Raw genomic sequence first — 17,990 nt, 5'->3', positions numbered from 1 at the left:
AAGGGGATGGCAGAAAGAGAGAAAGAAAAGTGGATAGGGGAACAGAGAGAGAGAGAGAGAGAGAGAGAGGAGGGTGACTCGTCCTACATTTTGCTCTGGGCTTGCACATCCCTGGTGTGTAGCCCCTAACAGGATGCCCTCAAGGGAATACAGCTCTCAACAGAAAAAAAAAAGATTCCCCTTTCTTGTTTTAAAATACCTTAAGAAAAATATTACCAAAGGAGAAGGCGAAATAGAGAGAAAAAGTAAAACAGAGAGAAGACAGGCGGATGTGTTTAAAACAAAGAGAGTGCTGATGTGTTCCACGCTGAGTTGAAACATAGTCCAAGGCCTCTGAGATTCCTTGCCTAGGAGATCTAGGTTTCAACTTGCTTTCATTTAAAGAGCTAAGTTCCACATCGCAGCCATCATCTAGAGGAGACGTAATTCTACCTGCACAGCAGTTCCATACTCTCAAGAGAAGGGGCACACCGTTCGGCCTTCAAGTAGTGCCTTCCTTCTTGACGCTGGGGCATCAAAGCACTGAAGCAATGACCTCTGTACACGTTGCTGTCAGCCCCCGCTGCCCACGTGATGAATTTTCAAAGCCATTAGGCTTGCAAGTCAAATGAGAAAATGGGCAGTACTTACATGTTGTGAGGTAACTCCGTCTACAAAGAGTTACCTTTGTACCGTCATTAGTCACCATGCAAATGAAAGTGCAACAGGTACTTCAAACACCATAACTGTTAATCACTGGGCAAGACAGTCTGGTAGTTATTACCGCCTAGCTGCCATGCCAGTAGTACAGAGCCGAAGCACATTAACTTGCGGTGGCTCAAATTCATTCCATGCACCCTAAGCTTCTGCCTTCTTCGACATAGAATCATAGAATAGTAGAGTTGGAAGGGGCCTATAAGGCCATCGAGTCCAACCCCCCAGCTCGATGCGGAGCCCAAAATGTTAGAGAGGGTGAAACAAGCTGCCTTCAGGAGAGACTTATAGAAACTGATCATAGCCACTAATGGAGGCTATGGGGGGGGCTCTCTGGTCCAAACTTGGTGTATTTCTTGGGACACACAGACGGGCATCCAATGACTGACTGATCTATTCATTGCACTTTTACACCACCCAATAGTCCAAGTTCTCTGGGGGGTAGAAAATACTTTAAAAACACACAACAAAACCGCGAATACAAACCACGAACTCAACAGGTGGGCAGATTCAAATGGGAGTTGACAGTTATGGCCCCAAACCTGTTGGTTGTTTTATTATGGTTTTAGTTTTTGTGAACCGCCCAGACAGCTTTGGCTATTGGGCGGTATAGGAATGTAATGTGTAGAATCTTCCTCACTAGTGATTTACAGTATGATTTAAATCATTTAAATTTAGTCCTTCAGAGTAGCAATTTAAATCATGATTTAAATCAAATCAACCCTGCAGGGCACTGCATAGCCCAATTGCCAGCTGATATCTATGGGAGAGCTCAAATAAGCACATCTCATTTGAGACTTAATAAGCTGAGATATGATCAAGCCTCCTGCTCATAGAATGATAGAATAGTAGAGTTGGAAGGGGCCCATAAGACCATCAAGTCCAACCCCCAGCTCAATGCAGAAATCCACCCTAAAGCACACTTGACAGATGTGCTTTAGGGTGGATTCCTGTCATGGCAGGAGCCCACGACCAGGAAGGTTCCCATATTGTCCAAACCAGGAAACTATGGTTAAAACAAGCAAGGATATTAAACTAACTTTAAAGCATAGCTTAATAACCTGTGGTTTCCAAAGCTGTTAAGAATAGTTTCCTAGTTTGGATAAAATGGGAAACTATAGTTAATTGAAGACTTCGCTGTTTGTTCATTCACTCATTCAAAGAGAGGAGCAAAGGGTCAGAGTCTACAGCCAAAAGGCTGAGTGCACAGCCATAAGCCAAGATATGACTGTCCAGACACAGTCTTTGACTTATATGATTCAAAATCATGCCTTTATTTCATACCTGAATTCTTTGGTGCTGCCCAGGGCTGGGGAAGCAGACAAGCTGCGTGTCTTTGACCGACCCCGCATGGAGTTGGCACAACTCCGTTCTTCGTCAGTACGACAAGTGGAACAGTGGTAGTGAGTGGATTCTGAACTCGTGTCGTCTCCAGCTGGGCTGAAGGCTTCTGGCTCCATCTCCATTTTGGGAAAATGATTGCCTTGGAAAGAAAGAGGAAGGTGTGAAATTTTAAAATCACTAAACACCGAAAATCACAGAAGAACTACGTTGTCGGAGCAGACTCAAAGTCCATCTAGTCCAGTATTCCATTTCCTATCGTTTATTTATTTACTTACATGTATACATCACCTTTTCTCAGGCTAACAACACAAGTTAAAACAATAGCCTACTTAAAAAATGTTTAGACAGAGGAAAAATCCTACAACCCCCATGCTGGCCAGGGGATGCCAGGAGTTGTAGAGCTTTTTATACAAATATGCATTAACCAGAGAATTTAAAACTAAAAAATAGAGCAACTATATTTGGTAGAAAGCCTTCCTAAACAGGATGGATTTGACCATTTTAGGATATTAGAGAGGGTGAAACAAGCCACCTTCAGGAGAGACTTATAGAAACTGATCATAGCCACGGGGGGGGGGGGAGCTCTCCCTGGTCCAAACTAGGTGTATTTCTTGGGGTGCTGGTTGGGGGACATAGAAGGGCATCCATTAATTGAACGATTCATTCATTGCACTTTTAAACCACTCAATAGCCCAAGTTCTCTGGGCAGTAGACAATACTTTAAAAGCACACAATAAAAACAACAAAACCGCGAATAAAAACCACAAACTCAACAGGTGGGCAGATTCATATGGGAGGTGACAGTTATGGCCCCAAACCATAAAGGACTTTAAAAGGTCATCACTGGCGCTTTGAATTGGTCTGGAAACAAACTGGGAGTCAGAGTACCTGTTCTAGTAAATCACATGTTCCCTATATGCAGTAGCCAGGCAGGTGCTCCTTGCGTGAGAGAGCCTTCCCTTTGGCTGTTCCCAGCACGTAGTAGCCGGAGATATACTGGCCCTATACTAATCATGCAATAAACCATCATTTAAGAATATAGTTTAGTATCTACTTTGAGATGTTGTTGCCTGAACTTGTTGCCTTTCAGATGCATTGGACTATGATCCTATCATTCATTAGCCAGGCTACTTGTGAGCTGTAGCTGATGCTGGCTCCAGGTTTCCGAAGGCTCTTGGGAAGGTAGACTCAGTGAGTCTACTTTCCCACCATTGTCAACAGCTGCTATTGTGCCTCCTCTTTCTCCTCATTGCTACTACTTGCTTGCTTGGCAGGCAAAGTGCCAGGGAGCAAGTTGGCAATTGCATCTATGCTCCTGCATCTCACCACCACCATTGTCTGGACCACAGCAAGAGGCAGGTGAACGCGTGAGTTGCAATAGCAAAAGGGAAGAGCAACTCCTCGAACACAAGCCCTAGAACACAAGCCCTAGCTGTAATCCAACACATCTGGAAGGCAACAGGGTGGGAAAGGCCGCCTTAAGGGGACAATGGATCTGTACAGACAGTAAAACCGATTTAAGCTACCCCAAGCCATCTGAATGGGGGACGGGGGGGACGATATAAATAAAAAGAAAATATAGTGTGCATATCTTAGCAACTCAATATAATACTTTAATATTTAAACACCAGAGTTCTTTTGTTTCCCCATCCCCAAGAAAGTCGTGCTTCTCAGAGTTTCTAGAGGGGTGGCCATTTTAGTCCGTTGCAGCAAAAATGGCAGGCACCTTCAAGAATAACAGATTTGTTATGGCATAAGCTTTCATGGAGTAGAGCCTGCTTCATCAAATGCAGGAAGTGCTGTCCTAAGTTGGTACAGGTATTTTATACACATAGATGTAAGGGAAAGTAGTGAATTCAGAGAGAAATAAAATGATCTCAGGGCACCATAGTTATTGAGCTAACTTGCTACTCTGTCACTGGGCAAGGGCTAAAATGTTTAAAATTTCTCCACGGCCGTACCTTGAAAGAACCATACTTTTCAACTTGACAACCACAGCTCCCCTTCTAAACTGTCTTTACCTTCTGAGCTCACTATGTCAAACAAGCAGCCATCTCTTTGGCACACGAACACCCAAAATCTTTGCACACAGCCACATGCACGCAGTAGGGTCTGTTGATTAGGGTACCAAATCAACAGTAGCATTAGAAGAGAACTAGATCAGAGCATCTCAGATGTTCCTCACCCTAAAAATCAGTCCCCACCCCTCTGCAGTTTCCATTAGACACAAGAAGTTTGGATGGACGTGAGAGCACTCTTCAAATACTTGAAAGGTTGCCACACAGAGGAGGGCCAGGATCTCTTCTCGATCATCCCAGAGTGCAGGACACGGAATAACGGACTCAAGTTCCAGGAAGCCAGATTCTGGCTGGACATCAGGCAAAATGTCCTGACTGTTAGAGCAACACCACAATGGAACCAATGACCTAGGGAGGTGGTGGGATTTCCCACACTAGAGGCATTCAAGAGGCAGCTGGACAGCCATCTGTCAAGTATGCTTTAGGGTGGATTCCTTCACTGAGCAGGGCGTTGGACTTGATGGCCTTATAGGCCCCTTCCAACTCTACTATTCTATGATTCTATGATGGTTGCAGAGCAAAACCTCTGCACAGGCTTTTATCTGCGCCTGCTCTTGGATCAACTCCCTCCCTGGAATATATCCCTCTCCCCTCCGCCGTCACACACCTCCGCAAGAACAACCACATTAATATCAATTACATTTTATTACACTTCTGTATACATTTCAGCCCTTGTTTTACCAAACACAGTCCTCAGAGTTTTAAAAACAGTTTATCAAAAAAAAAGGGGGGGTACAAGATGTTCCCAGTAGTTTCTGAGCCTTTGGTCTAATTTACTTCTTATAAAAGCAACTCTTAACTATAAAACAGTCTCCAGTTTTCAATGTCTTTCATCTTAGGTAGGTTATGCCTGGCCAGTCATTATACAAGGAGAGCCATGCCACTGAGAACGGTTCAGGAGGCAATGCAGTCTCGCAAAGAAGTGCTCACACTTTTCTATACAAATCCACCTAAATAACTGGTGGCAAACTGGCATCCTTGCAGGGTAGGGGCGGTTGAGAATGCGACTAACCCCAACTCTTTTAAAACTTTGATTCATTTCTCTGATGGCCTCCAGAGGGTTAATCTTACTTGCCATAGTGACAAAGGAAGCAGGAACTTACTTCTGCTTGCTTGGGATTTACCCGTTACTAGAAGCCCATTCATTTCAGGAGCGAAGTACGTACAACAGGAGCAGCTATGTGAATTTATGTGCACGCTCTGCTGTGGAGGATTTGATTTTAACATCAATGGAGGTATATGGCTAAAAAGAACAGAATCTGCCCTGACTTTCAGACACTTCCAGTTATTGAGCACTTCTGGGCCAACAAGTGCCTACAGTGAAGGAGTGTGGGGAGGAAAGACAGGAGAAGATCCGGCTAGCTGAGGATGGTAGGTGCTGTAGTCCAGCACTGTACCAGGTTCAGGAAGGCTGACAGTCTTTTTATTTTCTCCATCTCTTTGGAATTCCATCTCTCTGGGGTGTCAAATGCACTTCATTTAAAATATGAACGGAGAAAAATATATCCCCTAAATTAGATTTTCTCATTTCCTAGCTTAAACTCATCTTCAGGGCTTAATAAGTACATCAGAAGAGCCATGCTGTATCAGTCCAAGGGTCCATCTAGTCCAGCATTCTATTCACACAGTGGCTAACAAGCTGCCAACCACAAATAGTGACACATGCTAGTAGCCATTAATAGCCTTCTCTTCCAGGAATTCATCCAGCCCCCTTTTACAGCCCTTTAATGTATTTAACCTCCTTTAATGTTGAAAGTTTGGCATCTTTGACTTTAGCTATTGAACTGGGTTGGGGGGGGGGATGTTTTATAGTTATTGAGGGATTTGGTGATCTTATTGTGGTTTTAACCTTGTGATATATGATCCCCTTAGGAACCCTTCAGGGTTGAAGAGTGAGCTAAAGGTGTATGAAAGGAAAGGAAGAATCCTAATCGTTAAAATTTCACACGTTAGATTTTGGCTTTAACTATGAATGCACGTGCTGGCACTGTCCTCATACAGACTGGCATCTCTACAATTTTAGTGTTTCTATAATCTTATTTAACTAGTTATATTGCCCTGATCAATCTATCTCCAATACAGACTGAAAAGTGCAGGTTTATGAATACTTTGAGGAAGGAACTCTAGTAAAAAGCAGAACAGGTGGGGACCCAAGTATGCTTATGAGGAAATAACGCCGATGTGTGCAAGAGTAGAATATACCGAATGATGTTATCAAGTAAGGGCCCATTACTTCATTATTTGCTCTCTTCCTTACCCCCATGTCGTCATATGGCTTAGCCCTGAAGTGCTGCTATTTCCTTCCAGCCCAGGTCAATAGCTCCGTACTAGACTATTTCATCTTCATAAATTCACGTGTTAAATAACTATTACGGGCTTGTAAAAAAAAAAACACAAGCAGACATCATGCACTACTACCTCTGTGCATATTCTAGGAAAGATATGGTGGAGGGGAGCACAGAGAATGAGCAAAATTGTAACAGAAGTGTTTGAAAGTATTTGCCATGGAGTAATTACTGTATTGTTAATGAACATGGCATGTTGTAGCCACTTGCCTTTGCTGACAATTGACTTAAAATGACTTTAGGCTAAAGCAGAGAGGTGCGTGTCTCAAGATTCTGCTTTTTGTGCTTCCACTACCATCACACAATTGTAAATTCTTTGGTCTGGTGAGAGTTGTCCAAAGTTCTTGCAACCCAAAAGGATTTTAAGGTTAAGACAGTGGGTCAAAATGTGAAGGAAAGGTTGGAGCTGCTGTGTGCTATCTTTTCCCCAATGCTATTTAATATTTACATGAAACTGCTGGGAGAGATCATCCGGAGGCATGGGGCGGGGCGCTATCGGTATGCTGATGACACCCAAATATATTTCTCTATGCCTTCGACAACGGCGTCAGCTAAGGATAGTGCGTCTCCTCTGAATGAATGCTTGGAGGCAGTAATGGGCTGGATGAGGAGAAACAAACTGAAGCTGAATCCAGACAAGACGCAGGTGCTTGCTGTCAAAGGCCATAACCTGGGTTTGGAGGTGTGTCAACCAGTTCTGGATGGGGTTACACTCCCTCTGAAAGACTGCATTCGCAGCTTGGGGGTGCTTCTGGATCCGTCGCTCCAAATGACAGCCCAGATAGATGCAGTGGCCAGGCGTGCCTACTATCAGCTTCTGCTGATACGCCAGCTGTGCCCCTACCTAGAGTCAGAAGACCTAAAGACAGTAATGCACGTGCTGGTAACTTTGAGGCTCGACTTCTGCAATGCGCAGAAGGTAGGGCTACCTTTGTGTAGGTAGCCCTACAGGTAGGTTTGGCTACTTTTGTGCCTAGTCCAGAAACTTCAACTAGTTCAAAAAATGGCAGCCAGGCTGGTCACCGGTACACCTAGGGGTAACCACATTACACCAGTTTTAAAATCTCTTCACTGGCTGCCAATTAGTTTCTGGGCAAAGTATAAAGTGTTGGTTATCACCTTTAAAGCCCTACATGGTTCGGGTCCAGGCTACCTGCAGTATCACCTTCTCCCGTACAATCCGCCCTGCACACTCAGGTCCTCTGGGAAGAATTTACTCCAGCCAAGAAAAACAAGGCTGACAACTAGTACCCAGAGGACCTTTTCCTCGGCCACTCCCAGATTATGGAATGGCCTGCTGGGAGAGATTCATCAACTTAACAGTCTTCCAGATTTTAAGAAAGCTGTAAAGACTGATCTCTTCCGGCAGGTCTACCCAGTTTAATTTTAAGATGCCTTTTAATAACGTGCTGCTTTTAATGATGAATTAGTTTTGAATGTTTTAATTATATGTATTTTATGGCATTGGCATTTGTTGTACTCCGCCTCGATCCGGAGGGAGAGCAAATATATTATATATTAAAATATTTCAGTTCAGGTTGCACATCATACAAGTGTGGGCAGAACTGGATCACAAGGTTATTTCCAGCCTGTTTTCAACAGAAACCTTCTACCCTTGTTGTGTGACCCATTAATATCATAGAAAGGCAGGGGTAGTGCCAGAGGAGGCAAAGGAAGCCCCGTACATTGCTTGAGTGTATAATTGCCACCTTGTAATGTAAGGAGAGGTTTATAAATTGCAGTTGGCAAACTGCAGATGGCTGTACGGTGCATGACTGCGATCCTCAACCGTCAGGACATCTGATGTGGCAGATTGTGTGTCCACGGAGTGGAGGGCCGGCATCACACAATATACAGTGTCACGTGGAGTGCTTGAATTATTTCTGACTACCATTTGTTCATGCCATCATTAATTGGCCAGAAGTGCTCGATTACCCCATAAGACGTCGGCCTATAAATTACACTATTAAGAACTCACTATAATTCTCATAACACAATGGGACAGTGGTACATTCAGAAAGCAGAACAAGCAAACACTTTATCTCACTCTCTCTTTGCAAATGAAATGTTTTGTTCAGCATTTTATAAAATTAATAATACATGCAAACACATCGCCTTCTAAGAAACCATTCAGTCCAAGTATTTCTCTCTAGAATAGCTAGAACACATATTTTCCTTTATGCAGTCTAAGCTTCTGCTATCATAGACCAATTACTTTACGAGAGCAATCCTATGCCCCTGCCCCCAAGGGTCTGGCTCAGGAGGTCAGAGGCAGAGCTCTAATCTCGGAGCCAGGAAACTATGTTCCGTGTCACTTCCCACTCCCCCTCATAGCTGGGGCGGACAGAACCACACCGGTTACCTCTCCACACTCAGAAAACAGCGTGCGGAGACAGGGAAAATGGGGCATTTCCAGGAGTTGGGGAGGAGCCTGGGGCAGCTGCCATTTGCTATGGCCACCCCAGCCTCCTTCCCATCTCCTCTGAGGTGCCACTGCTAGACAGGCGAAATCACCTGTCTAGCAGAAATGCAGGGCGGCTGGAGCACAGAGGCGAAGATCGCCTCCACTCCTGCATTGAATACTCATCAGCCTTTGAGGTTGGAGGCTACCAGGTATCCACATAGGATTGTGCCCTAAAGCACTTTAAAAATTAGACTATGCTCACTCTTACAATAATCCTGCAATTTGGCCACCTTTTGTTCAATTTTACATACGAGAGAACTGAAAGCAAGACAAAGTGACTGCATTCACACAGAATAATAAGCCGGGATTCCTGGCTTACCCTGGTTTACTGTGAAGGAACAGCATGCTAGTGGGTGCAGCTCGTTCTCACAGCCATCCCTTGTGAGGGCAGCTAAAGAAACCATGAAAAGATTACTTCATGTGGTGTTAAAACTTGGGATCCTGGTTTATTGCTCCCAGACAAGCTAGGATCATAAGATACTGGCAACAAGAAGGATCCTGGTTCAGATGCCATGAGATGCACTCTCCTTTTGCTGTTTCATTTAACTGCTCGTGTAAAGGAAGAGGCTTAGTGGAAACAAATAAACTACATGCACATGCAAATAGACTATAAGCATAAGCTTTCATGGTACAGCTACCTCCAGAGGTAGAGCTATGTCTGTAACTATAGTTAGTTCATTGAGAAATCACACTGCTCATTGACATTCTGGTTTATTAAGTCAGAATTCGTGACAAAATGATGTGCGGACACAACCACTGATGCAGCCAAGGTCACCGAGTGACAATACAACAAAGGTAGAACTTGAGTTCAGGTCTTACAGATGCAAATTCAGTTGTATCTGCTTAACCTCAAGCCGAGGGACAAATTCCAGCAATCTAAGGGTGCCAATCTGGTTCTCCATGGTTCTCCAGAAGGCCATGTCCCTTTTCTCCTAACTAGTGATTGTGTGGTTTTCAGACTTTTGTACAGATTCTTTTTGCCATTCTAACAGCTTGAAATGCTTCTCCTACGACCCAGTTATTGGCAGTAGGAGCTTTACACTAAAGTATATGCTGACATTTTTGGTCCCGCTGCCCTGATTTGGCCTTGCCCCCTTTTTCTTTCAGCCCCACTCACCACTGGAATGTGACTCCCAGAAGCTTCTCTGAAATGGAATTTGGCCCTCAGGCTGAAAACGGTCCTGCACCCCTGTGCAAGATCATACTGTTGTTCATATAACCGGAAATGTACAGAAATGGGCAATCTGCTGAAAGCATTGCAGGCTTAGAATGCCTTAATCTAGTTGCCTGTTACACAATAGATATTTTTTACACAGAAGTGAAAAACAGGAAACATTGCCGAAAGAACAGAATTATGTAAGAACGAAATTTCACTCTTATCCTTCCCCAAATTAGCTTCCCAGCACATATCCCAGTTTTATATCTACTTCCCTTGCACTATTCAGAAACTTAAGCAGTCCAAGAGTGCCTTTAACTTCCAAATTCACTTAAGCGCTGAAGTTTTATGAACTTCAGAAGTCAGAAAGGTGTAATGGATGAAGCGTTAGATTTGAACTTGAAGTAGGAGAACCATGTTTAAACTAGGCAACCTGTGGCCCTCCAGAAGTTTTTCTTTACATCTCCCATCAGCAATAGCCAATGTTGTGCGATCATGAGAACTGTAGGCCACAACATTGGGTTGCCCATTCCTTCTCTATATGGGCAACTCACCACAACAGGGTTTGTACTAGTCATTTAGAACAAGGCTAAGGAACCCTTTTTTTCAATCAAGGGGTGCATTCCCTCAGGGGTAATCTGTCAAGGGTTGCATGTCAGTGGTAGGTAGAGTTGAAGACACCAGTAAGGGGAGCCACACACACCCTCTGTCTGCTACCCCCTTCTCTCCCCCCCACTCCCAAATGGGAAGAGACAGTTCAGTCTTGCCAGAGAGATCTGAACAGACTGCTTGAAGAGAGCTTTTGAAATTAGTCTGAGGATCACCAATAGCAGTGGGGAAACAGCTATTCCAGTTGGGATCACCAGCCAGGGGAGGCTTTAGCCTCCTCTCCCCACAGCAATCCCATCTGGTGCGTGCACATCTTTGTGTGTGTGTGTGTGTGTGTGTGTGTGTGTAGTCCCCAACATTGACAATTTTTCACCAATTTTAGCTTCAGCTTTCTGTAAATTGTGGGTTATGAAAAAACAGGTTCATTCACTGGATTTCTCCTGAGGTCTTGGGTAATGATGGCCTAAAGGCTGAGCTCTCTGTCACCCTGAAGTTAATAGCCTTAGATTTACATCGTCTGAGAACAGCAGCTGCTAATCTTGTTCCCAGTATCCTTTAAATAATCTTTCAAATTATTAAATTACCAGAGCTTTATACTTGCAAACATTGACTATCTACAAGTACAGGACAGCATTCATGCTTCTCTGTTTTAACATGTTGGCCTCTGCTTTAACTGGCTAACTTAACAAGATTCTGTTTAATGAACACCATTGTCTCTGTGGAATCAGAGATACAATCTGTTGATCATGCTCTTTTACACTGCAATTTGAATAAGGAGCTCAGAAATAGGCTGACTAACTTTATTCTTTTTTATTTTATTTTTCTTTATTAAGATCTCCACAGAAGACCCACTAAAACTGGTATATTTTTGTTTAAGCGATTACTCTATTTACAATACCGAAAAGCTATGTAAGCACTTTTTATCCTTAACACACATTAGGAATAAATCCCCTTTGGCTCCTTTGAGAATTTATTTGTATCCTTATTATATAATTTATCCTGTTTGCGTTAACTTTTATTAGACTAAGGCTGTAATGAATTATGATTCTATGAATAATGTTGTAAAAGTTCCAACTTTCTGAAGAGGAAATTTTAATCAAACTGATGTTTAACAAAGAAAATTGGGCTTTTTCCACAAGAGTTTTCATTTTTTGGTAAACAATTGATAGGGGGAATTCCACTAATCAAGCCCTCTCTTGTTACAGCTAAGGGTTAGGAAAGAAAAATTAGAACAGTCTTTGTAAAACTCCCACAGCAGCAGTGGAATAAAGCATAAGAAACTGAGCCAGCTAAAAACATTGATAAGTGCAGTTGTGTAACTCTTTTCCACCTCTTGAATTTATGTAAGAAATCTATTCAATTGTGCCAAAAGTTAAAAATAGACAAAACTCAAGTTTCTTCAACATCCAAGGCCATCTCTAGACTCCACTCAAATCTTCATCCTCCCCTCCCAAATCATCTACAACACTCCAATTGCACCATACCTCCCAAGATCTCTCCTTGTCTTCTTGCATTGTACTCCAGTTTCTCTCTGCAGACCCTTCCTTTACGTAACTTTTTCTGGCCTTTAACAGTTCACCTGTCAACTACCCCCTTGCACTTCACACATACCAGGTCTAGGTGTGTTTGGCCACTGCTTAAAAACCAAAGTACTCGCTCCATATCTCAGGGACTCCAGAACCCTCTTGGATTTCCACAGTTTTCGCTATTTAACCTCCACCCCCTCACAGCTGCATAGCCAGGGCCTAGTTCCAGAACCTGAGAAATAAGACTTGGGCCTTGAACATGCACGGAGTGAATTTGTGCATTTTCAGGTCAGATATTATGACACCCACGCAAAACTGAGCCTATATACTTCTCATTTTAGAAACGAAACTCTGCCTGCTGTTCTAAATTCAGTCCTCCAATTATTGCTCCCCTTTACACCCACCAAATACCCATCATTTTACCCACATAGTACTCTTCCCCCACACCCCTAACGCCTCATACACCCCTTTCCCTGTCATAATCATCCATCAACCCAATATCCATTTCCCTCACCCACAGCCCCTCCAGCCCCATTCCTTTGCATTCAGCCCACACACATGCCCTGCCCCAGTTCCCTCCCTTTCCTCTCCCCACAGCCCCATGCTCCCTTTTCCTCAATCCTTGTCCCTCCTGCCCCATATCCTTTTCTTCAAACCTCACACCTCCAGACCCTCCTGCCCCATGTTCCCTTTTCCTCAAACCCCCAGACCCTCCTGCCCCCTGAATTCATACATCCACAATCTCTCTTGCCCCATATCCCCTTTTCCTCACACCCTATGCCCCCTCCTGCCCCTATCCTTTCCCTCAAACTTCACCCCTTCTGCCTCATGTTCCCTTTTCCACACGCCCTAGATCCTCCTGCCCCATGCCCCCTTTACTTCACATAAACGATGATCCCTCCTGCCTCGTATCCCTATCCTTTACCTCACACACTGCATGCCCTTTCTGCCCCCATCCCCTTTACCTCGCACACCTCCAAACCCCCTTCTGCCCCTTATCCTTACACACTCCATGCCCCCTATCCCATTTTCCTCGCACAACTGCAAACCTCCAATCTTCTTCACCTCTCGCACACACACCCTATCCCATTCTCCTCACACACCTCCTGCCCCCTATCCCCTTCACCTCTCACACCCCATGGGCCCCTATCCCATTCTCTTCACACACCTCCTGCCCCTTATCCTCTTCACCTCTCACACCTCCTGCCCCCTATATCCCATTCCCCTCACACCTCCTGCCCCCTATCCCATTCTCCTCACACACTCCATGGGCCCCTATCCCCTTCACCTCACACACCCCATGGGCCCCTATCCCATTCCCCTCACACACCTCCTGCCCCTTATCCTCTTCACCTCACACACCCCATGGGCCCCTATCCCATTCTCTTCACACACCTCCTGCCCCTTATCCTCTTCACCTCACACACCCCATGGGCCCCTATCCCATTCTCTTCACACACCTCCTGCCCCTTATCCTCTTCACCTCACACACCCCATGGGCCCCTATCCCATTCTCTTCACACACCTCCTGCCCCTTATCCTCTTCACCTCACACACCCCATGGGCCCCTATCCCATTCTCTTCACACACCTCCTGCCCCTTATCCTCTTCTCCTCCCATGGGCCCCTACTGCCCTCCCACCTCAACCCCGCTTGCCCCAGACCTCCTCTTCTCTCCCACCTACATACCCCTTCCCCATGCCCCCTCGGGCACCTAGTGACCCCCCCTTTCCTGCCCCCGCCCCCCTTCTCTCTCCCAGACCCCCCCCGGCAACTTGGCCCCTGCCAGCCTCCCCTCAGACCCGTGGCCCCGCCCCCTCCGCCGCACGTCACTCACCCGCGCGCGCCGGGGACCGCCCCCTCCCCCTCGCTGCCTGTCCAGGTGCGCGGGCCTCCCTCCTCCCGCGCCTCAGAGGCCTGCCGCCCGCCGACAACTCCTCCAGCCCAGCAAGCGCAGCCAAGAGGAGCAGCAACGACGGCCCCCGCCACGCACCGCCTCCATTCTCCTCCCTCTCTCCGCCTCTCTGAGGAAAGACCGAAGGGAGGGCTGAGTGCGCATGCGCGAGCTGCGAAGCCGAGGAGCCTCGCTGTGGGGAGGACAGCGGGCGGAGGAAGAGGTGCGCGCGCACAACACACGCAGCCCCTCCCCTCTCCTCTCCCCCGCATGCGCAGTATGTATGTATGTGCGTATGTGGGCGGGATTCGGGAAGGAAGCCCATAGATTTAGAAAAAAGTGTAGACTGGTACGCAGGGTTGGTTTTCCGATTCTGTAGACGCCGCTTCTAGACAAAGTTATGGGTTGTTGTTTTGTTGTCGTTATTCTTCTATTTTCCTAATGTTCACTGGTTTTCCTTTTAAGGTCTTATTTTAAATTAAGGACAGGGTGTGTGTTTTAATGGTGAAATGCATGGCCTTTGTTGTTAGACCCCTTTTGCATCCAGGAGGAAAAGTGGAGTATAAATACTTTAAAATAAATAACAAAATAGGCAATGGGAGAAATCCAGAGTTTTAGCGTGGCTTGTGTTTGGGCAGCAGCTCCCCCCTCCCCCTCCCCCTAAAACTCACACACCAGAGCTACACCAAAGGATAATAATAATAATAATAATAATAATAATAATAATAATAATATATTTTTATGCATGCACTTATCTTGAGTGTAAGAAATGGCTTGCAAGTCTTCTGCATACGTTTGGACGTTGCAATATTTGCAGAGGTTTGTGGATGGCATTTTTGGATAGAAATCAAAAGCACTGTTCAGGAATGTCAACAGTGGAATGCCTACCTTGCAGGGCTGTCGTGAGCCACAGCCTCTCCTACTTCCAAACGGTAGCAGCAAAGAGAGGAGTTTGTGCTCTTTAAAACTCAGATCTAATTTCCAGGGGGATTTTTTTTTAAAAAAAGTTGATAAACATAAACCTGGCAGTGCAAATACATTCAAATACAACCACAGCTATGGAAAAATCCTGCATTTTCTCCATTGATTTCTATGGTTAGGTCTCACTTCTGCCCTGAACTAGATTTAAAAATACCTCCCCACTTCCTAAGTTAACCCAGAAATTTCATATAGAGACAAGCAGTGCGGGGTCACTCTACTATTTTCGTATCTCTCCGGAGAAACCCAGCAGTCGCCAGTAGAGCTATTGCGCACGCGCGACAAAGGCTGGGCCGAAAATATATGAGAGTGAGAGTACCTTCAACGCGCATGCCCAGTGCGTGGCATTTGGGAAGGCAAGAGGAGTTCGAACATCTGTTGGAAAACCTTGCCCAGGCTCTAGAGCGCTCTGCACAAGCTCAGAGGCACTCTCGTATTTATTGCGTTCTGCAAAAGTTTCCTGGCACAAAAGCTCATTTTTGAAAAAAGGGGCAAAACTGTAGAAAGGGTTGAAATGAAAGAGTCTCTGAGCATAGGCAGAGTGATTTTTTCGCCTTTGCCAAAGAACGATACTAGTGCAGGCTGTATATCTGAGATTTTTTTGGGGGGTAGGAAGGGGGATTACTCGCGAGTAGGCATGATTTCCAGCCAACATTGGGGCTCCTTTCCTTATAAGTGAAGCACTTTGAAGGAAAAACAGGTAGCTGTGTATTTAAGTGTTTATGACAGTGCTTAAGGAATTTTGAAACTCTTGGGTCCGCTTGTCAAGTGTCTCCACACATATATTTCAGAAGCATGAGGGAATTAAAATGTGGAAGTTAACCAACAAGGAAACAGGGTGACCTAATACAGAATAGATTCTCATGATGTTTACTTCTAGAGAAAGGTTGAGCAACATTGGAAATTTCAATAGGATGTGTCCAACAGTGGGCTTTTAAAGACAGAAATTCTGTCCCAAAGCAAAGTTAATAACAACAAAAACAACCAAGAGGGAGCTGCAACTGTTTTTTGCAGCGTGGCGTGCTCCTGTTCAGGGTTGCAGCCAGCCAGCCAGCCATGCCCTCCTCCAGGACATTCCATTCTATCCCACCTCCCCATTTTGGCATCCCCTCCCCCATCTGTCAGCCGGCATTCTTTGCTCACTGAACATGCTTCCCGTTGACCAAATAGTTGAGAGTGACCAAAACCAGATGGATGAAATTAGAGGTGGATCGCTGCCTTGGACTACAAGAAGATCAAACCAGTCCATACTCCAGGAAATAAAGCCAGACTGCTCACTTGAAGGAATGGTACTAAAGGCAAAACTGAAGTACTTTGGCCACATAATGAGAAGACAGGACACCCTGGAGAAGGTGCTGATGCTGGGGAAAGTGGAAGGCAAAAGGAAGAGGGGTCGACCAAGGGCAAGATGGATGGAGGATAGTCTGGAGGTGACGGACTCAACCTTGGGGGAGCTAGGGGTGGCGACGGCCGACAGAAAGCTCTGGCGTGGGCTGGTCCATGAAGTCACGAAGAGTCGGACGCGACTGAACGAATAAACCAGATGGCAGATTTGGAGGAACCACCGAGACCTGCAAAAAGTGGCCCACCAGAATCTGTGCAAGTCTCCTGTGCATTTTAATCACCTTTTGTGCAGGAGAGCGTCCTTCTGGCTTTGCTCCATGGTCATGAGCGGGGGCGGGGGGAAACAGAGGGGACCCATTTGGATTTTCCAAAATGCCCTTCACTCACTCTTCATGAAATAAGCAAGGCGTTAAATCCCCATCCGAGAATAATGAATCCTAGTGTTTCTCCTTCCTTTCTGTAGTTATATCTTTTCTCTCTCCCTCTCTTTCTGTGTCTGGATGCTGTGTCTGTGCCCCACCTGCCCTAGGATGCTTCCAGTTGAGGCCTTTATCGTGAAATTGGCCCGCCTCATTCATGGCATTTCACAAGTCCAGACAACGTTCTCCTCTAGCTGTAACCCTCCCAGGTTTTCCCGCTGCTTCTGCCATCTTTTTTCTCATCACAGAAAATCTGTTAAGGTTAGAAACACGGAAAAGCTCCCCCATGTCTTGGTATTGGTAGTGCCAGAAACCCTCCAATGGAAAGAACCTTCTGTCACACTTTTCCAGCAAAGGGGAGGGGTGTTTCAAGAGATACCTGCTAAGAGAAAACATATTTACATAGCCAATTTTAATTTTTGTGAACCGCCCAGAGAGCTCCGGCTATTGGGTGGTACAGAAATGTAATAAATAAATAAATAAATAAATACTGTCTGCAATCTATGGATTTTTCAGGACAGGACACTGAAAAAGAGAGACGCATTTCTAGCGAATGCCTTTATTGTCCGTGCAGGGACTACCAGATGTCTCCCTAAGGTTGGAGAACTCCTAGGTTTGATGAACACTTATCCTGATTAATAGCGATTACACCCAATGGCCAAGCAGACAACAATCTCCTATTTTTAGACAGCTCAGTCTCGTCCAAAGGAAGTAACCTTGGCAATGAACTCTTGAAGGCTTACTCAATGGGGTAGGATTGGCTCAGTTGATAATTAAGTAATACGAATCTTTTAAAAAGCTGCCAGGTGTGCTTCAGAGACCGCCTCTTAGGTGTGTCGTCAGAATTCGAGCAGGGATGCTGACATGCGAGTTTGAATTCTTGTGAATACAGTGGCATTGAGAGTTACTTTCCTGCCAGAGATTCTGGGAGTTGTGTTCCCAAGTCCCTGAAGAAAAAGTTCTCTGCCAAGGACTGGGCCTTCCTGCCAATTACCCCTGCCCCGACGTTAGTTTTTGGAACCTTGAGAAGAACAAGACATTGCCTTCATGCATCGTTTGAGGCACGGAAGGACAAGACATTACCTTTGTGTAATGCTTGTGAGCCTTCCCGGAAGGAAGCATCTCGCTGCAAACAGGGTAT

The 17,990-nt window shown here is 45.4% G+C and overlaps 1 protein-coding gene across 5 annotated transcripts in view; it reads right to left on the bottom strand.

Annotated features, from left to right (window-relative positions):
• Window positions 1-14,160, bottom strand: part of NADK (NAD kinase) — a 53,465-nt gene extending 39,305 nt beyond the window's left edge. The window contains exons 1-2 of one of the 5 annotated variants that reach the window (XM_063145551.1): window positions 14,052-14,160; window positions 1,978-2,176 (exon numbers count right to left, since the gene is read on the bottom strand). In XM_063145551.1, coding sequence (XP_063001621.1) covers window positions 1,978-2,159 — 182 coding nt within the window. In that variant the 5' untranslated portion in view covers window positions 2,160-2,176; window positions 14,052-14,160. Of the gene's footprint in view, window positions 1-1,977; window positions 2,177-10,041; window positions 10,253-12,019; window positions 12,128-12,173; window positions 12,194-14,051 lie in introns of those variants that run through there. The other 4 variants (XM_063145547.1, XM_063145550.1, XM_063145549.1 and 1 more) reach the window with 4 other exon arrangements.
• Between the last annotated feature and the right edge of the window lie 3,830 nt (window positions 14,161-17,990).

The sequence above is a fragment of the Elgaria multicarinata genome, chromosome 20 (genome assembly GCF_023053635.1).
Source record: "Elgaria multicarinata webbii isolate HBS135686 ecotype San Diego chromosome 20, rElgMul1.1.pri, whole genome shotgun sequence".
Taxonomy (NCBI): Eukaryota; Metazoa; Chordata; class Lepidosauria; order Squamata; family Anguidae; genus Elgaria; species Elgaria multicarinata.
The sequence above is the reverse complement of the archived record's forward strand: the minus strand, read 5'-3'. Positions and strand labels throughout refer to the sequence as shown.